At 44.5% G+C, this 26,371-nt stretch overlaps 1 protein-coding gene and 1 long non-coding RNA gene across 2 annotated transcripts in view; one reads left to right on the top strand and one right to left on the bottom strand.

Moving 5' to 3' along the window:
- The window catches only part of SLC49A4 (solute carrier family 49 member 4), a 117,479-nt gene extending 96,811 nt beyond the window's left edge, over window positions 1-20,668 (top strand). The window contains exons 8-9 of the mRNA XM_030209163.1: window positions 6,511-6,693; window positions 19,810-20,668. Of these exons, the coding sequence (XP_030065023.1) occupies window positions 6,511-6,693; window positions 19,810-19,925 (299 nt within the window). The 3' untranslated portion in view covers window positions 19,926-20,668. The remainder of the gene's footprint in view (window positions 1-6,510; window positions 6,694-19,809) is intronic.
- LOC115473948 lies at window positions 1,292-20,745 on the bottom strand. The gene is made up of 3 exons (XR_003942785.1): window positions 20,663-20,745; window positions 1,894-1,899; window positions 1,292-1,304 (listed from the first exon to the last, which is right to left on the bottom strand). It is a non-coding gene; the product is annotated as an uncharacterized LOC115473948 (long non-coding RNA).
- Window positions 20,746-26,371: the final 5,626 nt, after the last annotated feature.

Here is a 26,371-nt window from a genome sequence, read left to right as displayed (position 1 = left end):
GTTGGAGCTGTGTGTCAGTGGAGGTTCAGTGTCTCCTTGTAGTCAGTTGTTGGAGCTTTGTGGCAGTGGAGGTTCAGTGTCTCCTTGTAGTCAGTTGTTGGAGCTGTGTGGCAGTGGAGGTTCAGTGTCTCCTTGTAGTCAGTTGTTGGAGCTGTGTGGCAGTGGAGGTTCAGTGTCTCCTTGTAGTCAGTTGTTGGAGCTGTGTGGCAGTGGAGGTTCAGTGTCTCCTTGTAGTCAGTTGTTGGAGCTGTGTGGCAGTGGAGGTTCAGTGTCTCCTTGTAGTCAGTTGTTGGAGCTGTGTGGCAGTGGAAGTTCAGTGTCTCCTTGTAGTCAGTTGTTGGAGCTGTGTGGCAGTGGAGGTTCAGTGTCTCCTTGTAGTCAGTTGTTGGAGCAGTGTGGCAGTGGAGGTTCAGTGTCTCCTTGTGGTCAGTTGTTGGAGCAGTGTGGCAGTGGAGGTTCAGTGTCTCCTTGTGGTCAGTTGTTGGAGCAGTGTGGCAGTGGAGGTTCAGTGTCTCCTTGTGGTCAGTTGTTGGAGCAGTGTGGCAGTGGAGGTTCAGTGTCTCCTTGTGGTCAGTTGTTGGAGCTGTGTGGCAGTGGAGGTTCAGTGTCTCCTGTGTGTCAGTGGAGGTTCAGTGTCTCCTTGTGGTCAGTTGTTGGAGCTGTGTGGCAGTGGAGGTTCAGTGTCTCCTGTGTGTCAGTGGAGGTTCAGTGTCTCCTTGTGGTCAGTTGTTGGAGCAGTGTGGCAGTGGAGGTTCAGTGTCTCCTTGTGGTCAGTTGTTGGAGCAGTGTGGCAGTGGAGGTTCAGTGTCTCCTTGTGGTCAGTTGTTGGAGCTGTGTGGCAGTGGAGGTTCAGTGTCTCCTTGTGGTCAGTTGTTGGAGCTGTGTGGCAGTGGAGGTTCAGTGTCTCCTTGTAGTCAGTTGTTGGAGCTTTGTGGCAGTGGAGGTTCAGTGTCTCCTTTTAGGCAGTTGTTAGAGCAGTTTGAAACGCAGGCTCATTTTTCAGTCGTGTGCCGGTCTCCCTCCCCCCTTCCCCCCTCCCCGCATACATGTTGTTGTTCCGCCCCTTTTGCTGACTCCTGCTGTTCAGTGAGCCAAAGGGGCGGGACAGCTATGTCTTTGCTTCATGCAGCAAAGCAGGACTTGTGTGTGTGTGTGTGTGTGTGTGTGCTGTGAGTGAATACACCTGTTTACCTTTTACTGTTGGCCCCAGAACGTTTTTGGATCCCTGCTTGGTTTCTGCTGTGGGTTTTTTTAGTTGCCTTGGCCACTTCGTCGTTCCTGCTGTGCCCTTGTACATGGTGGTTCTCTTCTCCATCCTCCCTCCCTCCCAGTGTTGCCAGGTGGGAAATTTTTTTCCCACCCAATCCAGCACAAAAACCGCCCAAAACCCACCCAAACTCAAACCCCGCCCCTGACACCCCCACCCCCGCGTCATCGCCCCCGCCGTCATCGGCCCCGCCTCCCACGTCATCGGCCCCGCCTCCTACGTCATCGGCCCCGCCTCCTACGTCACTAACCCCGCCCAAAAACGTCACTAACCCCGCCCCCTGCGACAGAAAAAGCCGCACAAAAAACCGCCCTGAAGCCCAAAAAAACAGTCCAAAAAACCGCAACCCGCCGCGGGCAAAAATTTCCCGCGGCGGGTCGCGGAAAACCGGCCAATTGGGCGGTAAAACCGCCCACCTGGCAACACTGCTCCCTCCCCCATTGATGTCCACGCCCCCTCCTTCCCTCCCTATTGGCTGCATTACGTCCTCCTTCAATTTCCACGCCCCCTCCCCTCCATATTGGCTGCATTACGTCCTCCTCCGATTTCCACGCCCCCTCCCCTCCCTATTGGCTGCATTACGTCCTCCTCCGATTTCCACGCCCCCTCCCTATTGGCTGCATTACATCTTCCTCCGTTTTCCACGCCCCCTCCCCTCCCTATTGGCTGCATTACGTCCTCCTCCAATTTCCACGCCCCCTCCTTCCCTCCTTATTGGCTGCATTACGTCCTCCTTCGTTTTCCACGCCCCCTCCCCTGCCTATTGGCTGCATTATGTCCTCCTCCGATTTCCACGCCCCCTCCTCCCCTCCCTATTGGCTGCATTACGTCCTCCTCCAATTTCCACGCCCCCTCCTTCCCTCCCTATTGGCTGCATTACATCCTCCTTCATTTTCCACGCCCCCTCCCCTCCCTATTGGCTGCATTATGTCCTCCTCCGATTTCCACGCCCCCTCCTTCCCTCCCTATTGGCTGCATTACGTCCTCTTCCGTTTTCCACGCCCCTCCCCTCCCTATTGGCTGCATTACGTCCTCCTCCAATTTCCACGCCCCCTCCTTCCCTCCCTATTGGCTGCATTACGTTCGGTACAGGAGCTGCTGGTGGAGGCGGGGTTTGGAGTGTTGCTCCTTGAATGTTAGGTCTCTACTGCGCATTTGCGGTGAGTACGGTCACTCGCAATTTATATGTTTCATATTTTCAAATATAGAGGTGGTATTAGTGATTAAACCTCAGTCAAGAGCTCATAGACATCTGTTGTCTCTCCCTACATTCCTCCCCGTAATCTCCGCTCGCTGGACAAATCTCTCTTGTCATCCCCCTTCTCCTCCACTGCTAATTCCAGGCTTCGTTTCTTTTCCCTCGCAGCACCTTATGCCTGGAATGAACTTCCTCAGCCTGTACGCCTAGCTCCATCTCTACCTGTTTTCAAATCTATGCTGAAAACCCACCTTTTCACCACTGCTTTTGGCTCCTAACCACTACTCAGTTCCCCTATCCTTGTTCCTTCTCACCCAGTACTTTCCTCGCCCTTAATTGTCTTGTCTCACAGAAACAGAAGCCTGCGTGGCCTTGTTGCTCATCTGCAAGGGCAGGCTTCTACATGGAATGTTGCTACTATTAAGATTCTACATGGAATGTTGCTAGTGGAGGAGTAACCTAGTGGTCAGTGCAGTGGAACATGGAATGTTGCTACTATTAAGATTCTACATGGAATGTTGCTTCTATTGGAGATTCTAGATGGAATATTTTGGCTCCTAGCCACTACTCAATTCACCTATCCTTGTTACTTCTCACCCAGTACTTTCCTCGCCCTTAATTGTCTTGTCTGTCTGTCTATTTTTAGATTGTAAGCTCTATCGAGCAGGGACTGTCTCTCTGTGTCAGGTGTTCAGCGCTGCGTGCGTCTGGTAGTGCTATACAAATGTTAATAGTAATAACATTCCATGTAGAAGCCTGCCCTTGCAGATGAGCAACACAGCCGCGCAGGCTTCTGTTCCTGTGAGTCTGACGTCCTGCACATACGTGCAGGACGACAGACTCGAAGAAACAGAAGCCTGACAGACTCACAGAAACAGAAGCCTGCGTGGCCGTGTTGCTGATCTGCAAGGGCAGGCTTCTACATGGAATGTTGCTAGTGGAGGAGTAGCCTAGTGGTCAGTGCAGTGGAACATGGAATGTTGCTACTATTGGAGATTCTACATGGAATGTTGCTAGTGGAGGAGTGGCCTAGTGGTCAGTGCAGTGGAACATGGAATGTTGCTACTATTGGAGATTCTACATGGAATGTTTCTAGTGGAGGAGTGGCCTAGTGGTCAGTGCAGTGGAACATGGAATGTTGCTACTATTAAGATTCTACATGGAATGTTGCTACTATTGGAGATTCTAGATGGAATATTTTGGCTCCTAGCCACTACTCAATTCACCTATCCTTGTTCTTTCTCACCCAGTGCTTTCCTCGCCCTTAATTGTCTTGTCTGTCTGTCTGTCTATTTTTAGATTGTAAGCTCTATCGAGCGGGGACTGTCTCTCAGTGTCAGGTGTTCAGCGCTGCGTGCGTCTGGTAGCACTATACAAATGTTAATAATAATAATCTGTAAAATCAGAAATTAAGATTAGCAATAGAAACTTAATATTCTTAAGCTTGTGTCACAGCTGGTCATAGGGACAATAATACTTTTTCTGCCATATGTTAATGGTAATGTTTTAAGTTGCTACAGGCTGCATTTTCCCTCCCCCCCCCCCCCCCCCCCCCATGATTCAAAGTTGGGAAATAAAACATTTCAGTGTAAACAAATCAACTAATAGCATTGCAGCGGGTCCCTTAATTCTGAATTTGTAGCAGAACACTTGATCTATAAGCATATAAATCTGACTGGAAATAACTCGGTTGTAGAGTCTGTGCTTTCAACCCCCTTTTTTTATTGGAAATTTCATCACTAAATATTTTTAATGACATTTGTAAGTTCAGTTAGTAGACAACTTTACTTATTTGTTCTTCAAACTGTTACTAATCAATTTGCACTCAAAATGATTTGTGCTCCAGTCAATAAATGAGCCTGGAAACTACATTATATGGCTTGTAATTCAAAATATAACCTATCCATATATTTCAACATTTAATCTCTACATCAGTTCTAGGTTTCACCTGAAATCATTCTCTAATTAAACTGAAACATTCACATTTTTAGAAACATTAAGAATGGATGTCTTAATTCAAAATATAACCTATCCATATATTTCAACATTTAATCTCTACATCAGTTCTAGGTTTCACCTGAAATCATTCTCTAATTAAACTGAAACATTCACATTTTTAGAGACATTAAGAATGGATGTCCAATAGATAATAGAGGTATATAAAATAATGAGTGGAGCGGAACAGGTGGATGTGAAGCGTCTGTTCACGCTTTCCAAAAATACTAGGACTAGGGGGCATGTGATGAAACTACAGTGTAGTAAATTTAAAACAAATCGGAGAAACGTTTTCTTCACCCAGCGCATAATTAAAGTCTGGACTTTGTTGCCGCAGAACGTGGTGAAGGCGGTTAGCTTAGCAGAGTTTAAAAAGGGGTTGTTTCCTAAAGGACAAGTCCATAAACCACTACTAAATGGACTTGGGAAAAATCCACAATTCCAGGAATAACATGTATAGAATGTTTGTACATTTGGGAAGCTCGCCAGGTGCCCTTGGCCTGGATTGGCCGCTGTCGTGGACAGGATGCTGGGCTCGATGGACCCTTGGTCTTTTCCCAGTGTGGCATTATGTACTTATGTCCTCTACTTGGCACACTTTTATTACATAGAGCAGTGTTTTAACCTATTGTGATGTCATAGTGGCTCATTCCACCAATAAGAGCCAACCTCATTAGTGATGTCACAATGGCTTGATTGTATAGAATGTTTGTACGTTTGGGAAGCTCACCAGGTGCCCTTGGCCTGGATTGGCCGCTGTCGTGGACAGGATGCTGGGCTCGATGGACCCTTGGTCTTTTCCCAGTGTGGCATTACTTATGTACTTGATTAGGAATGGCAGGAAAGGAACATTTCTTCAGCAACGAGTCAGAAATCTTGTACATCAACAACTCTGAACTATTCATTCTGTTCTGTTTTTTATTTATTTTAATAATGTTTTGGTTTGGGGGAAAAAAAAACATATTGCAAGGAAGAGTCATGTCAGTTGCCAAAAATAGCACCATTGATAAGCATGCAATGAAAAACAAACTAATCCAGGTAATTTTGTTACAAATAGGTTAGGCCTTGGTCAGCTGGCCCTGGATCTTTGCAGAAATAGTGTCCACAGGCCCTGGAAGAGAGAATCCTATTGCATTGCTGACACTTAATGGAGTTCTGATGCACTGGCCCCTGATCAAGGACCATTACTGCAGTGACTGGATGAAAATAGGAGTGGCCTAGTGGTTAGGGTGGTGGACTTTGGTCCGGGGTAACTGAGGAACTGAGTTTGATTCCCACTTCAGGCACAGGCAGCTCCTTGTGACTTTGGGCAAGTCACTTAACCCTCCATTGCCCCATGTAAGCCGCATTGAGCCTGCCATGAGTGGGAAAGCGCAGGGTAAAAATGTAACAAAAATAAAATAGATACTATTGGAGATTCTACATGGAATGTTGCTACTATTGAAGATTATACATGGAATGATGCTATTCCACTAGCAACATTCCATGTAGAAGGCTGCGCAGGCTTCTGTTTCTGTGAGTTTGACATCCTGCACGTATGTGCAGGACATCAGACTCACAGAAGCAGAAGCCTGCACGACCACATTGGTGATCTGCAAGGGCCGACTTCTACATGGAATGTTGCTAGTGGAATAGCAACATTCCATGTAGAATCTCAAATAGTAGCAACAGTGGAGGAGTGGCCTAGTGGTTAGGGTGGTGGACTTTGGTCCTGGGGAACTGAGTTCGATTCCCACTTCAGGCACAGGCAGCTCCTTGTGACTCTGGGCAAGTCACTTAACCCTCCATTGCCCCATGTAAACTGCATTGAGCCTGCCATGAGTGGGAAAGCGCGGGGTACAAATGTAACAAAAAAAAATAGCCTGGGAAGGGGATATAAGGGGGAAACGGGGGAACAAATGCTAGATTAATTGGAAGATGATGGTTTAAGATGTCATAACACAAGATAAGCTGTTTCTGATTGTTCTGCAGTAGAAAATGCAAAGGAGTAGAAGAAAGTTACAGAATAAAAGTATAAAACTTGTATCCCCTTTTTCTTTTTTGGTTTCAGCTACGCTGTACACATCTTGCATCTTGCTGGGAGTCTGTCTGAACAGTAGCGTACCGATATTCTTTGAATTGTTTGTGGAAACAGTCTACCCAATTCCAGAAGGAATAACTTGTGGATTTGTTACCTTTTTAAGTAATGTTTTCATGGGAGTCCTATTGGTTTTCCTTACTTTATATCATACAGGTAAGAAGGAATTCTGTTTCACCATTAATCATGTTATAACCAGAGCCCATTTCTATCTTCGCTTCACAACCTGTTCCACAGTCTAGGGGCCACAAAAAAGAAGGCTGACCGCCAGGTAGTTTCATAATGGGTAGGTTTAGGAGGGGGCAGCACTAGGTGATTGAAATGTAGTGAATGGAGGTCATGGGTAAGGGTACGCGGAATGACAACAAAAAAAGAGATATGAAGGAACTCCTAGATGTAAGGCTTTGTGAATTAGACAGAGGATCTTATAACGGGAACAGTACTCCAGGAAAGGGGCGAGACCTGATCAGGTTTTCAAGTCCTACAGAGAAAACAGGCACAGTTGTTCTGGAGGGTTTGTAGTCGGCATACTTGAGTGCAGTCTACCAACATAAATTGAATTGCAATAGTCAATCTGAGAGATGACAAAAACATGTATTAAAGTATGATGTGATTGGAAATCAAGACAACTACGAATGGCGTACAAACAGCATCATGAGAGACTCCATGGGAGGAGTGGCCTAGTGGTTAGGGTGGTGGACTCTGGTCCTGGGGAACTGAGGAACTGAGTTCGATTCCCACTTCAGGCACAGGCAGCTCCTTGTGACTCTGGGCAAGTCACTTAACCCTCCATTGCCCCATGTAAGCCGCATTGATCCTGCCATGAGTGGGAAAGCGCGGGGTACAAATGTAAAAAAAACAAAAACAAACTTGAAAGATTTGATCCACAAAGGAAAGTTGAGAATCTAAAATAACCTCCAAATAGCAAAAGGAACAAACCGTGGCAATAGAAGCATCAAAGAGTAGTGGGACAAATGATAGGGGCGTTAACATACCAGAAATCCAACAAGCAGTAATTGTGGAGTGATTTAAGACCAACTTGTTATCGGACATCCATTGAGATAATGTAGTGAGACACAGTTGCAAAGGATGAATATCAATAGAATCCAGAAAAGTGGGGAAGACCAAGAGAATATAGTCAGCGTAGATGAAGAAACAAATATTACAATCCTGAATCACAGTAGCCAAAGGGCTCAAAAAAATATTAAAAAGCATGTTCATTATGTTTTCTTTGATCCAGAAAAATTGAAGCTCCTATTAATAAGTAAAGAAAGCAGGGATCTTCAAGCCTTGGAGGCACCAGTAGGGAGTTGAAACCGCAGGCAAACTTGTGATTCTGTCCTCCTTATGTTTATTGTAAGAGTTTCTTTACTCTTTTGGTTTCCTTTGATTATTTCGTTGTATCTTGATCGTTTATAGTGGACTAAGTAAGAAAGATAATTTCTGAAAATCCATGGAAATGTAACGGATGGTTCTTTATTTCTTTGGATGTATTTCCTGTTTTCTATACATTTATTTTTGTGAATGTATTATTTTGAAATTTAATAAATAAATAAAATAAAAATATTAAAAAGCAGAAGCGATAGTAAAGAACCCTGAGGAGCCCAACAAGAGAGAGCAAATAGCAGAAGATAAGCAAGTTGTTAGTGAAAAGGTACGACCAAAGAGATGGGAAAATAACCAAGTTGGAACAGTACCCGAAAGTCCAAGCAAATGAAGACGAGAAAGATGTGAGTGATCAACATGGAACAGTACCCGAAAGTCCAAGCAAATGAAGACGAGAAAGATGTGAGTGATCAACATGGAACAGTACCCGAAAGTCCAAGCAAATGAAGACGAGAAAGATGCGAGTGATCAACAAGATCAAAGGCCACAGATAGATCTAAGGAAACCAATAGGACGATTGCCCCAGAATCAAGGTGAGAATGTAGTTCACTAACCAAGGCAGCAAATGTTGTCTCAGTGCTGTGAATAGAATGAAGAACAGTTTGAGGGTGAAGGATAGAAACTTGCTCAACATGTGAGAGTAATTGATCAAAACAATTTTTCCAGAACTTTTAGATATAAACCAAAGATTAGAGACCGGATGATAATTCTCAGGGAGAGTGGGATCCAGTGAGGTCACCTTAAGGATCAGGCAGACCACTGAATGTTTCGAGACTGTAGGAAGCAAACCCAGGGACAGACTGTGACAAACCACATGCAAAACCAGAGGCAACAAGACATGCTTAGGAAACGGCCATCTGGATGGAAGGGGATCAAGTGATGAAGTAGTCAAGTTCATATTTTTCACCAAGTGAGTCAATTGAGTTAGAGTTGGTAAGGAAAAAGGTTGACCAACTAGAGGCCTGAACAGACAGAGGCCACCTTCTGATCAGAAAAAGGGGAATTAACTGAAGGGAATGATGAGTTAAGAATTTCAACATTAGATGAGAAGAAGGGTATCTGAGGATGGTTGAATGATGGTATTAGAAACAGGAGTAGTTAAATGAGAGGTGATACTTTTTTTTTTTAATAGGATTGTGAGAGCCAGAAATCTGCCTAGAATAGAAAGCCTTCTTAGCTTGTTTAATATGGTAGTTATAGAAACAAGTATTCTTTAAATGTGAGTTGAGATTCTAACGTACGGCGCTTGCACCAAATGTGCTCAGATTTACACAGGTGCTGTTTAAGTAGTCTTAAACTGTCATGGAACCACGGTTGGTGACTAGCACGATGCTTAGGGTGAAGTGAGATTAATAGGATCGGAAGAAAAAGTCAATGTCTGATTCCAACAAAGACTCATGTCCACTAATGATAGAGAGAAAATTATTGGGAAACCAGGTAAACAAAGGAGGGTAATTGGAGGTGTCTTTAAGTCTAGAAGATGAAGAGGGATTGACCACGGAGAGCCTTAAGTAGGGGAAACTAAGTTAGCACGGGAGCCCTAAGCACCAACAAGAGGCTCTTATGCACCTGCTCTCCTGGGTTATGCCATTGCCCTTAAATTTTATGGCCTTTAGTTTAGAAGTTCTGTTTATGTTTTGGATGTCGGAAAACAGCCGTTTAGATATCCATGTTGCATAGATGTCCAAATCCCACTTTTAGATGTCCCTATCCTGACTTTATAAAACTGAAGTATATCCATATGGCAAGTCAGCGTGGCCTGGGCAGGACTAGAGAAGGGACCAAACTATGGACATCCAGAAGGGTAAAGGAAATCCATGTCCAAAAAGATGGATGCCCTATTTAGACTAGTACTTGCCATGTCCAAGTTACAAAAAGATTCTTGAATTCAGCAGTTCTCCACTGGAGGGAGTAACGGAAGTCAGTAGGTATTTCTTTCTGTCCCTAAAGGGCTTGCCATTTAAAAAGGAAAATAAAATTACAAAAGAGCCGCAGTGGAGCTTGAACTGGCATACTTTGGTTCTCCGTCCTTGTTCTTAGGTAGCTGCTCTAACCATTAAGCTACTCCTCCACATGAACATCTATGTGGCCATTTTATAATATGGTCGTTCTGTTTTTACCCCATTCATAGTTTGGATGTTTGTTTGTAAAATAGATACGCTGGATGTGGCCAGCACTTTGATTGTCCATTTCTCCTCTATTTTAGAATAGGTTGTCGGTAGATCCTGTTCTAAAATACATGGGAAATAGACATCCATATGTGATGTACAGATTTGAACGTCCTTTCTAAAATGCCACTTCACATCTCAGTTTTATAAAGCCTCGTTTTATATCTGTGTAATTGAAATTATATTTGAATAGTATGAATGCACACTATACTTCTCTTTGAATCATTCTTTGGGATCAAAATAGTTGGTTTAAATGGCTGTAAAGAGCAGTTAACCTTTCTAAGTATTTGTGAATTATAGCCAGTCCAGTTAAGCACAAAAATAGCCTTTCCCTAGTAAGAAAGAAGGAAGGGTTGAATAGTAAAAATAAAATCAAAAAGCTTGCAGTTGATGTATTGTAAGGCCAGATAAGAGAGAACATCCTGTATAATAATTCTCACCTCCAACGTTCTAATGGGCCTGCCTGTGTCCGTGGCTCCTTCGGAATTACTGAGCTAAGCTCCGAAGCCAAGCTGACGTCACTGGAAAGGAGACACCAGATTGGCTGCAACATAAGGAGCAGGAGCCCCCCCCCCAACATTGTGCATCACCAAACCCCCCCCTCGGCGCACCAACGCCCCCATCTCAGCGTATCAACCCCCCCCCCTCCCTTCCAGTTCAAGGCCCCCTCACGCCCCTCCCACCGAGTTACAGACTCCCCCCCTCAAATTTCAACACCCTCCCCTCCGCGTTACTGACCCTTGGACCCCCCCCTGCCGCAACCCTCCCCCGCTGCCGTTGCATACCTGTGCTGACGGGGGATCCCAACCCCCGACAGCCGAAGTCCTGTTCTCAGCTGCCGTGGCGTTGCTTGCTGAATGATCTGATCAAGTTTCTGTGCGTGCGTCTGACATCAGACGCACGCACAGAAACTTGATCAGATCATTCAGCAAGCAACACCGGCACAGACGAGAAAAGGACTTTGGCTGTTGGGGGTTGGGGTCCCCCGTCAACACAGGTACGCGATGGCGGTGAGGGAGGGTTGCGGCAGGTGGGGTCCAAGGGTCAGTAACGCGAGGGGGGGTGTTGAAATCGGAGGGAGGGGGGAGTCTGGAACTCGGTGGGAGGGGCATGAGGGGGCCTTGAACTGGAAGGGAGGGGGGTCTGCAACTCGGAAGGAAGAAAGGGAGAGAGGGGGGCGTGGGTCTCGGAGGGGACAGAGCGAGACAGCGAGGGAGGATGGGGGATTACCTTGCTAGCACCCGTTTCATTGCTTACCGAAACGGGCCTTTTTTACTAGTTATTTTATAAGAGTCTTTCAAGAAAAGGGATATTTAATATGGTGTAAATAAATGTATTAGAAAAGATGTTTTTTGTTTTTTTTTGTTCAGGCACCTTATCTCAGATTTTAGCTCTAAGCTTCTTGACTGTCTTGTGCTCCAGAACATAAATTCACCCTTACCTCTAGCCATATGAATTATAGATTGAATGGAGGTAGTAGGGCTGAATCCTCTAATATAATTATTGGAGCAGGAGGCAGTGTTTAGAATTCTGTGGAAATACTGAATGAGAGAGAGACCGTCCATGACAAAAATGATACTTCAGCATATAGCCTAAAGGCTCAGACAAAATACTAATAAAAGGTAGCCTGTGTGTCCTGGCTTTTCGATTAAAATAGCTAAATTAATGATATAGTACTGGAGTCTCCTAAATGTGAGTCTGTCGTCTAAAGCTAAAATTATTTGACCATAAATCTTACTAAGTATAATCACATTCTTTGTTTAAAGCAGGGCTCGACAAAGTTTAAGATCTGGGAACCAGGCTTGGAACGACTGGAATTTTTATTTATTTGCAGGAGTGGGTAAGAGGTTACTGCTCTCCCCATCACCCATATAAAGTGTATCTAGCAATGGAGAGGCTTTAGCCTTTAGTTCTGGGGCAGTGAGAGAAAGGTATACTGCAGCTCCTAGGGTTGGATGGGGGAAGGCAGAGAGTCCGCTGTGGGGGATGTGTGTGCTGGAGGGAAGGGCAGAGAGGTAGAGAGCCATGGCGTACCTCAGGGTTCTGTTCTTGGTCCCCTCCTCTTTTCTATCTACACTTCTTCCCTTGGCTCATTAATCTCATCCCATGGCTTTTCCTACCATCTCTATGCTGATGACTCCCAAATCTACCTTTCTACCCCTGATATCTCACCTTGCATCCAAACCAAAGTTTCAGCGTGCTTGTCTGACATTGCTGTCTGGATGTCTCAACGCCACCTGAAATTAAATATGACCAAAACCGAGCTTCTCATTTTCCCCCCCAAACCCACCTCCCCGCTCCCCCTGTTTTCTATTTCTGTTGATGGCTCTCTCATTCTCCCTGTCTCCTCAGCTCGAAACCTTGGGGTCATCTTTGACTCTTCTCTCTCCTTCTCTGCTCATATCCAGCAGATTGCCAAGACCTGTCGTTTCTTTCTTTACAACATCCGTAAAATCCGCCCCTTTCTTTCCGAGCACTCTACCAAAACCCTCATCCACACCCTTGTCACCTCTCATTTAGACTACTGCAACCTGCTTCTTGCTGGCCTCCCACTTAGTCACCTCTCCCCCCTCCAGTCGGTTCAAAACTCTGCTGCCCGTCTCGTCTTCCGCCAGGGTCACTTTACTCATACTACCATGCTGAAGGAAGCCATGCTGAAGGAAAGGATAGTGAATTTCCTGGAAGCCAATAAGTTGCAAGATCCGAGACAACATGGTTTCACCAAAGGGAAATCGTGCCAAACGAATCTCATTGAATTCTTTGACTGGGTGACGGGAGAATTAAATCAAGGACGTGCTATGGACGTCATCTACTTAGATTTCAGCAAGGCTTTTGACACAGTTCCCCACAGGAGGCTCTTGAATAAACTAGAAGGGCTGAAGATAGGACCCGAAGTGGTGAACTGGATTAGGAACTGGTTGACGGGCAGACGCCAGAGGGTGGTGGTAAATGGAGTTCACTCGGAGGAGGGAAAGGTGAGTAGTGGAGTGCCTCAGGGATCGGTGCTGGGGCCCATTCTGTTCAATATATTTGTGATTGACATTGCCGAAGGGTTACAAGGTAAAGTTTGCCTTTTTGCGGATGACACCAAGATTTGCAACAGAGTGGACACCCCGGAGGGAGTGGAAAACATGAAAAAAGATCTGAAGAAGCTGGAAGAATGGTCTAACATTTGGCAATTAAAATTCAATGCGAAGAAATGCAAAGTGATGCACTTAGGGAGTAGAAATCCAAGGGAGGCGTATGTGTTAGGTGGGGAGAGCCTGATAGACACGGACGGGGAGAGGGATCTTGGGGTGATAGTATCTGAGGACCTGAAGGCGATGAAACAGTGCGACAAGGCAGTGGCCGTAGCGAGAAGGTTGCTAGGCTGTATAGAGAGAGGTGTGACCAGCAGAAGAAAGGAGGTTTTAATGCCCCTGTATAAGACGTTGGTGAGGCCCCACCTGGAGTATTGTGTTCAGTTTTGGAGGCCGTACCTTGTGAAGGATGTTCAAAAAATGGAAGCGGTACAAAGAAAAGCTATGAGGATGGTATGGGAGTTGCGTTCCAAGACGTATGAAGAGAGACTTGCTGACCTGAACATGTATACTCTGGAGGAAAGGAGGAACAGGGGTGATATGATACAGACGTTCAAATATTTGAAAGGTATTAATCCGCAAACGAATCTTTTCCGGAGATGGGAAGGCGGTAGAACGAGAGGACATGAAATGAGATTGAAGGGGGGCAGACTCAGGAAAGATGTCAGGAAGTATTTCTTCACGGAGAGGGTGGTGAACGCTTGGAATGCCCTCCCGCGGGAGGTGGTGGACATGAAAACGGTAACGGAATTCAAACATGCGTGGGATAGGCATAAAGGAATCCTGTGCAGAAGGAATTGATCCACAGAAGCTTAGCTGAAATTGGGTGGCGGGGGGAAGAGGGGGTTGGTGGTTGAGAGGCTAGGATAGGGGAGGGCAGACTTATACGAGGTCTATGCCAGAGCCGGTGATGGGAGGCGGGACTGGTGATTGGGAGGCGGGAAATACTGCTGGACAGACTTATACGGTCTGTGCCCTGAAAAAGACAGGTACAAATCAAGGTAAGGTATACACATATGAGTTTATCGTGGGCAGACTAGATGGACCGTGCAGGTCTTTTTCTGCCGTCATCTACTATGTTACTATGTTACCCCTCTCCTCAAGTCGCTTCACTGGCTCCCTATCCGTTTTCGCATCCTGTTCAAACTTCTTCTACTAACCTATAAATGTACTCACTCTGCTGCTCCCCAGTATCTCTCCAAACTCGTCCTTCCCTACACCCCTTCCCGTGCACTCCGCTCCATGGATAAATCCTTCTTATCTGTTCCCTTCTCCACTACTGCCAACTTCAGACTTCGCGCCTTCTGTCTCGATGCACCCTACGCCTGGAATAAACTTCCTGAGCCCCTACGTCTTGCCCCATCCTTGGCCACCTTTAAATCTAGACTGAAAGCCCACCTCTTTAACATTGCTTTTGACTCGTAACCACTCGCCTCCATCTACCCTCCTCTCTTCCTTCCCGTTCACATTAATTGATTTGATTTGCTTACTTTATTTATTTTTTGTCTATTAGATTGTAAGCTCTTTGAGCAGGGACTGTCTTCTATGTTTGTGCAGCGCTGCGTACGCCTTGTAGCGCTATAGAAATGCTAAATAATAGTAGTAGTAGTAGATATATGTACTGGGGGGAGGCAGAGAGAAAGCCATGGGGTATGTGTATATGCTTAGGAGCATGGATGGGGAGAGAACTGGGGGGCGGCTTGCTGGAGAGCATGGGGGGAAGAGAGAAATTGGGAAGTAGCTACCTTCACCAGGAGGATATTTGGAGCATTAGCAATTGTAGACGTGGCCCATAAGGAACATTGTACTGCGGAGGCAATTCTCCAGCAATTTAAAAAGTTTTAAAGACGACTTCTGGTGAAGCCGTCGGCCAAGATGGTTGCTGCATGTTGTGCTCCTGTAGCCTCTGCCTGCAAACCCCCCTGGTTTTGGTGACCCAGAAACTCTCCTTCTGCAGTATCACTAGCCTCACCCTCGTCATTTAGCCTACCTCCTTCGGGGGCGCTGTTGCTTTTGGTTCTGTTGCACAGTTATCCCACTCTGCAGTGTAGGACTCTGAAGCTGGTGACGCACAATGGTGCCCCTCCCCTCATGGTTAGTGCGGTGTTCTGGTCTGGAAGATCGGCGGAGGAGCGAGGCAAGGTAGGGCGACCCGAGATGTAGCAGCGAGATCGGAGGGCGACAGAAGCAGAGAAGGCACCAGGGAGTGCCACGGGACTGGCTGAAAAGGCACGAATCTCTTTGAGCTCCAATAATCGTTTTCCAGCGGTTGCTGAAAGAAAGAGAAGACAGGTGGATTTACCTCACCTTCCCTCTTGCTGCTCCTTGGAATTGGACTGGGTGTCTCAGAGCGACAGTGGTGTTGGGCCTTTTGCTCAGTGCAGGTAGCCCAAATTCTCATCCAGGCCTGCATCTGTGGATGCTTTCTACTTTGAGGCCTGGGCAGTGCTGAGAGGTGTTTTACTGGTTTCTACCCTCCAGCTCTCGAGGTGCTCTCCACTCAAAAGCTGCTCATGTACCATGCTTTGGATTTTTTTTTTTCCTTTCTCCTTGGTAGTGCAGTCGCGATACTTTTTCTCTGCTCTCTCCCTCCTAGAGACATTCCTGCGTTATTTTGGGTACCGATTGAGGCCCTGGCCTACTGTTGCTGCCTAAGGAGAGGAATGTTTCCACGTGGCGTCCCATGGTCCCAGAAAAGACATAGAGAAGGCCTAAAAATGGCAGAGAAACGTGCCCCTTCCTTGCCTACAGTGAGCTCTGAATGGGCTTCTGAAATTGTTACAGAGGTCAGCCTGGCTGTGGAACCAGGCCATGGGCACACAATTACAACAAATTATTGATGAACTGGATGACATGGAACAACAATTTACTACTTTAACCAAAGATCTGCAGGAGGTTCGATAGAGAGTGGGAGAGGTTGAGACCCTCGGCTCAGGAATCTTCGCTGGAAGACAAGGTGGATGACCTAGAAAACCGCTCTTGCAGGAATAATTTGAGACTGGTTGGATTACCAGAATTGGTACAAGAAGCAGAACTATGGGGATTTCTGGATGCATAGTTCCCCATATTTTTTTTTGTTTTTGTTACATTTGTACTCATGGCAGGCTCGATGCGGCTTACATGGGGCAATGGAGGGTTAAGTGACTTGCTCAGAGTCACAAGGAGCTGCCTGTGCCTGAAGTGGGAATCAAACTTAGTTCCCCAGGACCAAAGTCCACCACCCTAACCACTAGGCCACTCCTCCCTCCACTGTTGCTACTATTTGAGATTCTACATGGAATGTTGCTATTCCAACATTCCATGTAGAAGTCGGCCCTTGCAGATCACCAATGTGGCCGCGCAGGCTTCTGCATGGAATGTTGCTAGTGGAATAGCAACATTCCATGTAGAATCTCCAATAGTAGCAACATTCCATGTAGAATCTCCAATAGTATCTGTTTTATTTTTGTTACATTTGTACCCTGCGCTTTCCCACTCATGGCAGGCTTAATGCAGCTTACATGGGGCAATGGAGGGTTAAGTGACTTGCCCAGAGTCACAAGGAGCTGCCTGTGCCGGGTATCAAACTCAGTTCCTCAGTTCCCCAGGACCAAAGTCCACCACCCTAACCACTAGGCCACTCCTCCACTTGCAAGATCAAAGTACTGCTGACCCTTTGCGTATAGAACATGCACATCACTTGGGTCTCCAAAGATCAAACACAGATCACCACAGGGTAGTTTATTTTTAGATTACTCCATTATCACCATAAGATGGAGATACCGTCTGCTCTGAGAAGTGATAAAACACTGGACAATGAAGGACATAAGATTTTGTACTTTCAGGACTATTCCACCAAAGTCTCGCTCCAGTGTAAACGGATTGCTCTGCTTTGTGGCTGCTTTTCACAATTCTGTCATTAGTTGGGGAATGTTTCTGGGGTTGTGCTACTTTCATTGCCTCTGGTTCCTCCACAGTACTTCTTTTTTTCACCATCATAATGATGCAACGCTGCAAAAGAATTTGACGGGGGCAAAGCTTGGGAGGGCGAGTGTTTCTGTGTCACAGATCTTAGTCTACCAGAGCCTACTGTGACCCATCTATTCCTCTGATGTTTCTCTGAGGCAGTGGTGGTGGTAAATTAGCTGGGAAATGAGTAACCCTGGATGCTTCTTTAATTGTAGCTAATTATGGAGAAAAAATTACCACTTCAAAAAACCCAGTATTATACTAATGTGCTAGCCCAGTCACGACCCACTGAACCCAAGAGTAATTTTCAAATGACAAAAAGGCATTAACAAAGCAAAAAGTCCAATGTGAGCTCAAATAAGTCCCACAAAAGTTAGCTTTCACTTGTCTTAGAGTCCATAGAAACATGAAGAATGTCTTTAAATCTCTAAAGGAATGTCAGTTTCACTGAGCAAAGCGTGGCCTCGTGGTTAGGGTGGTGGACTTTGGTCCTGGGGAACTGAGTTCGATTCCCACTTAAGGCAGAGGCAGCTCCTTGTGACTCTGGGCAAGTCACTTAACCCTCCATTGCCCCATGTAAGCCGCATTGAGCCTGCCATGAGTGGGAAAGCGCAGGGTACAAATGTAACAAAAATAAAATAGATACTATTGGAGATTCTACATGGAATGTTGCTACTATTGGACATTCTACATGGAATGTTGCTATTCCACTAGCAACATTCCATGTAGAAGGCTGCGCAGGCTTCTGTTTCTGTGAGTCTGACGTCCTGCACGTACATGCAGGACGACAGACTCGCAGAAGCCTGCGCGGCCACATTGGTGATCTGCAAGGGCCGACTTCTACGTGGAATGTTTGTTGCTAGTGGAATAGCAACATTCCATGTAGACTCTCAAATAGTAGCAACAGTGGAGGAGTGGCCTAGTGGTTAGGGTGGTGGACTTTGGTCCTGAGGAACTGAGTTCGATTCCCACTTCAGGCACAGGCAGCTCCTTGTGACTCTGGGCAAGTCACTTAACCCTCCATTGCCCCATGTAAGCCGCATTGAGCCTGCCATGAGTGCGAAAGCGCGGGGTACAAATGTAACAAAAAAAAAAAACAAGTCTCAACAAGGAATTCCCTGTTTCGCTAGGCTGCGTCAGAAGATGAAACGAAACTCACTCGTAAGTCTGCTGCAAAATGGGCAAAGTGTTTAAAGGTGTTCTCACTAGCTCCGCCTACCGTGATGACTGCGATTGGCTCATTGCCTTAGATCCAAATCAGCCAATAAATAGAACTATGCAGGGAAACCACAGCAGGAAACTAACAAAAAGAGAGCTTCCCATTCTATTGGACCATTGATTGTATATTACCTTTCAATATCTCCCCTGTCCCGCCTTTCCTCTAGGGTATACATAATTCAGGTCTTCAAGTCTGTTCTCAAACATCTCTTGATACAAACCCCATACCATTTTTGTTGTCTTCCTCTAACCTGCTTCAAGTATTTTTATGTCCTTGGTGAGATACGGCTTCCAGAACTGAACACAATAGTCCAAGCAGGACCTCACCAGTATCTCGTACAAGGGCATTGTGTATGTGTCGGCAGATATGGGTAATGACTCTGAATACTGAATTTACACACATTCTTGCCATCTAACTTTGGACAGCTCCATATAGAACTAGAAAAGGTGCAGCGAAGGGCGACTAAAATGATAGCCGGGATGGGACGACTTCCCTATGAAGAAAGACTAAGGAGGCTAGGGCTTTTCAGCTTGGAGAAGAGACGGCTGAGGGGAGACATGATAGAGGTATATAAAATAATGAGTGGAGTGGAACAGGTGGATGTGAAGCGTTTGTTCACGCTTTCCAAAAATACTAGGACTAGGGGGCATGCGATAAAACTACAGTGTAGTAAATTTAAAACAAATCGGAGAAAAGTTTTCTTCACCCAACGCATAAACTCTGGAATTCGTTGCCGGAGAATGTGGTGAAGGCGGAAAGCTTGGCAGAGTTTAAAAGGGGGTTAGATGGTTTCCTAAAGGACAAGTCCATAAACCACTACTAAATGGACTTGGGAAAAATCCACAATTCCAGGAATAACATGTATAGAATGTTTGTATGTTTGGGAAGCTCGCCAGGTGCCCTTGGCCTGGATTGGCCGCTGTCGTGGACAGGATGCTGGGCTCGATGGACTCTTGGTCTTTTCCCAGTGTGGCATTACTTATGTACTTATGTCCTCTACTTGGCTCACTTTTATTACATAGAGCAGTGATTTAACCTATTGTGATGTCATAGTGGCTCATTCCACCAATAAGAGCCAACCTCATTAGTGATGTCACAATGGCTTGATTGTATAGAATGTTTGTACGTTTGGAAAGCTTGCCAGGTGCCCTTGGCCTGGACTGGCCGCTGTCGTGGACAGGATGCTGGGCTCGATGGACTCTTGGTCTTTTCCCAGTGTGGCATTACTTATGTACTTATGTAGATGACTTGCCCAAGTTCACAAGGGATATTAGTAGCAGGTTGGGATTTTAACCCGACTTCCCTGATTCTCAGCCTGCTGTTTTAACTTCACCACTTCAAAATGAAAATGGTGTTAGAGTTGCTTTCCAGATAAAGGTAGCAAAGTAAATAATATGCTGATTTTTTTTTTGATTTTTTTTTTTTTAGCTTGCCTGAATTTTGAATCCTTTTATGTTTTTCTCATTTGCAGATTTGTCCTGGTTGAACTGGTGCCTCACCGGATCCTGTTTACTCAGTCTCCTCTTCATTATGTGCTTCAGGGAATCCTATGATAGACTGTATCTCGATGTCCTTGTCTCAGTGTAGTAACAGTTAACCCACAGGCATTGTAAAGAGACTGGAAATCAATATATACTGCACATTTCACTCAGAATTGCACAAGTGAATGGAGCACAAGCGAAGAGGACCACGGGAACTTCATTCAAGCATCTTGATCAAAATGTATTTGTGTGCCTATGATTTTGTACATATTCTGCTTATCATCATGGCTAAAGTAGGCAAACAATCTCGGTGCATTTTAAATGAGAAATCCAATTGGAGTGTGATGGTGAACTTTTGATTGGTTTTCTGTGCTTTTCTTAACCTGCCTGACAGTTGATCTGTAAGTAGGTCAAAGAGTGGTAAATAAGCACCTGTCTGCCTCTCCTGATCCCCAGAACATGTCGGCTGCTCAAAGAAAATGAAATAGGAAAAAAATAAATTCAGGATTTGCATTTAATATATACAAAAATAATTAATCCAAAGGGTCTTTTTGTAACAGTTCTGTTTTTGCACTAATTTTTAACCTAGGGAAGGCCCTGTCTATAGGGTGTGGCATTCTTGATTTCCCTGCTGCTCTCTGGTTAATTTCTGAGATGATTATCTTTGGCTAGAATTGTTTTAAGTGCACAAATGTGCATTTTAAGATCAGATTTATTTACCTTTTCTTGTTGCTGTGAAAGATTTGTGCCAATACCAATTTTTGTTTTATTTCAGTTTGAAATGCACATTTTTAAAGTAACAGTGCCTTGAATTTGCCAGTTTGTGATTTACTTTGAGTCTACCCCCTCTGCTTAAGTACCTCAAACACTTCTTTCCTGCCCCTCATAACATGCTTTCAGGAACAATTTAAGCACGTGTACCAGTGCGTCATTTTTTCTGGGTTTTTTTTTTTTAGATTCACCACTTTTTTTCTGCATTGTGGGAAGCAGAATTCCAATCTCGTTGCCTAGCAAGTCTGTGGAGAGAAGTCTGGGAGGATTGTAGGTATGCTAGGCAGAGACTGAGGAAAAGGTACAGCAGTCCCCAACTTTCAGAGAAAGAAAACGAAGTGTTCCTAGATTAGCAATTAGAGGAGCAAAAAAAAAAAGTGCGTGTCTTCCAGGATTGAGGAAATATGTTTTGTGTACTTTATGGGATGTTCATTTGAAGACTTTTCCTGTAAAGAGCAGGGATGCATATGAACTGCTGTGTGCATAACCAAGGGCCCTGTTGACTAAGCCGCGCTAGTGTTTTTAGCTTGCGCTAAAGTTAGCACGTGCTAAACACTAGTCGCCCATATGTTCCTACGGGCGACTTAGCATTCAGCACATCCTAATCTGCGGGCGCTAAAAAAACACTAACGCACCCTTAGTGCTGCTTAGTAAACAGGGCCCCGAGTGTTTTGTAAGGTAAAAGGTAGTTCAACCTTGAGTCTTATATCGGAATAACAGTAATTTATAAAAAGCTTCAATTTCAAGTTTGTTCTTTAATTCTAATTTGAAATGCGTTACTCGCTTGTGATACTACCTTGTCAATTTCTGTTATAAGACTTTCACTAGGACGGAAACCACTTCCATCACTTTCATTTGGGATTTTCCCCATTGCTGTTCCAAAGGACTTGGTTCCAAGAGGAACGCGGGGTGCGAGTTGAATACAGGGCTTGCAAGTCTGTTACACCAGCTACAATGATATTACTACCTCCATCTCAAATGTAACACTGTACCGAGTCTGAGCTCTTCATGCAAAATATTCCTGCCATTTCCGATGCACCTTTTTAGTATATTCGGCATGAAAAGTACTTGTATATATTGTTAGCTTTGTTTCATAGGTATAAGTTGTTGCTGTAATGTAAAAATAAGTGTTGGGATCTAGTCAGTCAAGTTTGAGCATCCAGAAAACGTAACGTAAGTAAATTTTCCTTCAGTATCGCAGTATTTAGTATTTTTAGGCACGTTCTCAAAACGAGCAAGAACCACCTTGTGTTGAGGGTTCATGCCGTTCGTCCGTCCATACATGTCTGGGAGCGGGCACGCATGCGCAGGTGAATCTGCGCTTCAGAGCGGTTGAACTCCAATGGCTGTGCGTGCAGTCAAATTCCCCAGGGAGGGAAGCAGGAGCCGTTGATGCAGCCACCTCCCCACTGTAGTTTGAGTAGAGGAATGAGTGGGAGGAGCAGCTGGCATCAAAAACCCCCATCATTCCCATTATTCTACCCCATCGGAGAAGGGAGGAGAGGTACCTAGAGGGAAATTATGCTGCTGTTCACTGCTTCAGGCAGACTCTTAATAAACCTGTTTGTTTCTTCATCTACAGTGGGGGAAATAAGTATTTGATCCCTTGCTGATTTTGTAAGTTTGCCCACTGACAAAGACATGAGCAGCCCATAATTGAAGGGTAGGTTATTGGTAACAGTGAGAGATAGCACATCACAAATTAAATCCGGAAAATCACATTGTGGAAAGTATATGAATTTATTTGCATTCTGCAGAGGGAAATAAGTATTTGATCCCCCACCAACCAGTAAGAGATCTGGCCCCTACAGACCAGGTAGATGCTCCAAATCAACTCGTTACCTGCATGACAGACAGCTGTCGGCAATGGTCACCTGTATGAAAGACACCTGTCCACAGACTCAGTGAATCAGTCAGACTCTAACCTCTACAAAATGGCCAAGAGCAAGGAGCTGTCTAAGGATGTCAGGGACAAGATCATACACCTGCACAAGGCTGGAATGGGCTACAAAACCATCAGTAAGACGCTGGGCGAGAAGGAGACAACTGTTGGTGCCATAGTAAGAAAATGGAAGAAGTACAAAATGACTGTCAATCGACAAAGATCTGGGGCTCCACGCAAAATCTCACCTCGTGGGGTATCCTTGATCATGAGGAAGGTTAGAAATCAGCCTACAACTACAAGGGGGGAACTTGTCAATGATCTCAAGGCAGCTGGGACCACTGTCACCACGAAAACCATTGGTAACACATTACGACATAACGGATTGCAATCCTGCAGTGCCCGCAAGGTCCCCCTGCTCCGGAAGGCACATGTGACGGCCCGTCTGAAGTTTGCCAGTGAACACCTGGATGATGCCGAGAGTGATTGGGAGAAGGTGCTGTGGTCAGATGAGACAAAAATTGAGCTCTTTGGCATGAACTCAACTCGCCGTGTTTGGAGGAAGAGAAATGCTGCCTATGACCCAAAGAACACCGTCCCCACTGTCAAGCATGGAGGTGGAAATGTTATGTTTTGGGGGTGTTTCTCTGCTAAGGGCACAGGACTACTTCACCACATCAATGGGAGAATGGATGGGGCCATGTACCGTACAATTCTGAGTGACAACCTCCTTCCCTCCGCCAGGGCCTTAAAAATGGGTCGTGGCTGGGTCTTCCAGCACGACAATGACCCAAAACATACAGCCAAGGCAACAAAGGAGTGGCTCAGGAAGAAGCACATTAGGGTCATGGAGTGGCCTAGCCAGTCACCAGACCTTAATCCCATTGAAAACTTATGGAGGGAGCTGAAGCTGCGAGTTGCCAAGCGACAGCCCAGAACTCTTAATGATTTAGAGATGATCTGCAAAGAGGAGTGGACCAAAATTCCTCCTGACATGTGTGCAAACCTCATCATCAACTACAGAAGACGTCTGACCGCTGTGCTTGCCAACAAGGGTTTTGCCACCAAGTATTAGGTCTTGTTTGCCAGAGGGATCAAATACTTATTTCCCTCTGCAGAATGCAAATAAATTCATATACTTTCCACAATGTGATTTTCCGGATTTAATTTGTGATGTGCTATCTCTCACTGTTACCAATAACCTACCCTTCAATTATGGGCTGCTCATGTCTTTGTCAGTGGGCAAACTTACAAAATCAGCAAGGGATCAAATACTTATTTCCCCCACTGTATATTTTAATGCAGAATTCAGATTTTTTTTTTTTTCCCTTTAACATGACACATGTATTGCTCCACATTTCTTTTGGTTTTTTTGCCCCACACTCTATATGTCACCTGCTCAAGCCCTTGCATCATCCTTTCACGGATCCTAAACTGTCCTCAGTGCCAGTGGAGATGAACATGTCATTCCTATAAATATTTAATGTTATGCCTGCAGAGGCGCACTCGCCTCCTTTGCTATCAGTGTCTTCAGGTACATTCATCCAAGTTTCACCTCCTTACGGTTTATCTCAATCGGGGAAATAAATTCGGATCAAATTGAACTTTACATTTCTTCATAGCGATCTGTGTTTAGCCGTAATTGAGATCCGAAAGCTTTAGGTATATGAAGATGGCATCTATTTCCAATGCTCTAACCTGATTGTTGGATCCACCAGGAATGGACTTTTTGTGTTTGTTAAGAATTATTTTTTTTTTTTTGAAACTGGTCAGTAATAAAAGCTCGTGGTAAGTTTTTGTGAAGGTGCTGTGTGTTAACAGAACTTAGTATGACTCCTCCCCAAAACCCATTAATCTGTGGTAAAACATCTGGATTGACAGAATTCTGTCTAGAGATCTAAATATGTAGATAATATAAATATATCCTTTAACAAAAAACTCTGCTGTGCTGATGGTGCAGCACTTTATAGTAACTGCCTGATTGTAGTCATGGCATGCATTACGTTTTTGTAGATATAAACTTAAAATATATCAGAAGGAAACTGGTTCCATTCATTCACTGTACTTATAAATACAGAACACAGTTATCAGCGTGCAAGTCAGAGTTCTTCGATTAAAGGAGGAAAACGCCTCAAAAACAAGCCCCTCCCACAAATATAAATGGGGGTAAAGGCTACAACTTCATCATCACAGGCGTTTCTATAAACCTCCTCTTTTTTAAAACATTTTTTTGAAAAGTTCTTTTTCTTGATGCTCTATAACAAAGCCGCTCTGCCGAGTATACTTTACAAAACTTTTTTTTACTTAACTTCGGCTGACTGCAGGCTTTCTCCTCCCAGACCGTGATTCAACTGCAGTCAGCCGAAGTTAAGTAAAAAAAAGTTTTGTAAAGTATACTCGGCAGAGCGGCTTTGTTATAGAGCATCAAGAAAAACAACTTTTCAAAAAAATGTTTTAAAAAAGAGGAGGTTTATAGAAACGCCTGTGATGATGAAGTTGTAGCCTTTACCCCATTTATATTTGTGGGAGGGGCTTGTTTTTGAGGCGTTTTCCTCCTTTAATCGAAGAACTCTGATATGCATTAAGTTTTTGACATAGCACAGATAGTAAAAATGGCTGCAGTTGTTTACTGGTGGAAAGTTACACTTGATCCAACCTTGCATCGCACAAACGATCTCATTAGTTTTTTTGAATGGATTTCTAAAGTAGACCTATTCGTGTCAGTTATTTATACTAGTTTGTATTTGTTACTGCACTGTATGTATTGTATATGCTCACAAGTGTTCCAAATGTGGTTTGTTTTTAGCTCTGCCGTTGTATCTTATATATCTGCAGAATAATCATAACTACGGTTTGCTGCAGACTGCGCTTATACCTTGCATTCCTAACTGATCAAACCAGATTGCAAGGAACTCTTGTCGCTGAAGGCATTACTGGGTTATCTGCAAGTCCACGTGACTGAAGAAGAGCATTATTTTAAGCTCCTTTGGGTTCTGGTTGTAGTGGATTTTGCTTTGTGAAGCAATGCATATGAGTGTGGTTATTTTGGCATCTGCTATTTTAAAAAAAATAATAAGAAGAATTATGCCATGTCATCTTGGGATCTGGAGCTTTAAATTTGCTGCTCATGGGAATGTTACTTGCTGTCATACCTTTGATATTAGAAATGAGCAAGTTCTCAGCTCCTTTCAGATTCCTAGAAGTAATTTTATGGGTTTGGTTGTGCCTTGATAGACTTTTTTTTTTTCCTACAGTTTCTCCTGGTATCTATAATAAGAAAATGGCGTGTTCTGTGTTATAATAGAGCATTATCTTTTTAATCCATTGCATGGTAATGTAACTTATTTTGTCAAAAAGCTGTGAAAAAAAAAAAGTGATTTGGAAAATTGAGACACATCAGTATTGTATGATGGTGATTTCAAGTATAGCAAAAGCTTGTGCATACTGGCCTTTTCATACATGTTGTCATATTTCCTTCTGGAGTAAATGATTACACATAAGGGACGTTACAATTATGTCTGGCCAAATTAAGACGTCTTGTGAGTCAGCTAGTTTAAGGGATCCCAATGAATTACCCGTATTAGGAATTCATATTGCCATGGAATGTAACTTTTTATCCTCAAAACATAAGGGAATTATTGTACTGTGCTTTGATTATTTTCTCATGTTTGTGTTGAGTAGGTTTTCTTTTTTATTCCTTTGTTCTATGTAATGTAATATTCTGTATTGTAATGAAAATGTTTCCTAATAAAGCATCAACAAGAAAATCGCACACGGTTGGAGACTACTTCACAGGACACGTATCTATGCTTAGGTGGATTTAAAAAAAACCACCAACACTACCATGCCATGTCCCACAAAATCTGTGTGTCTAACTACTACTACTTAACAGTTCTAAA

Source organism: Microcaecilia unicolor, chromosome 7 (assembly GCF_901765095.1).
Source record: "Microcaecilia unicolor chromosome 7, aMicUni1.1, whole genome shotgun sequence".
NCBI classification, from domain to species: domain Eukaryota; kingdom Metazoa; phylum Chordata; class Amphibia; order Gymnophiona; family Siphonopidae; genus Microcaecilia; species Microcaecilia unicolor.
This window is presented reverse-complemented; position numbering and strand designations above follow the sequence as displayed.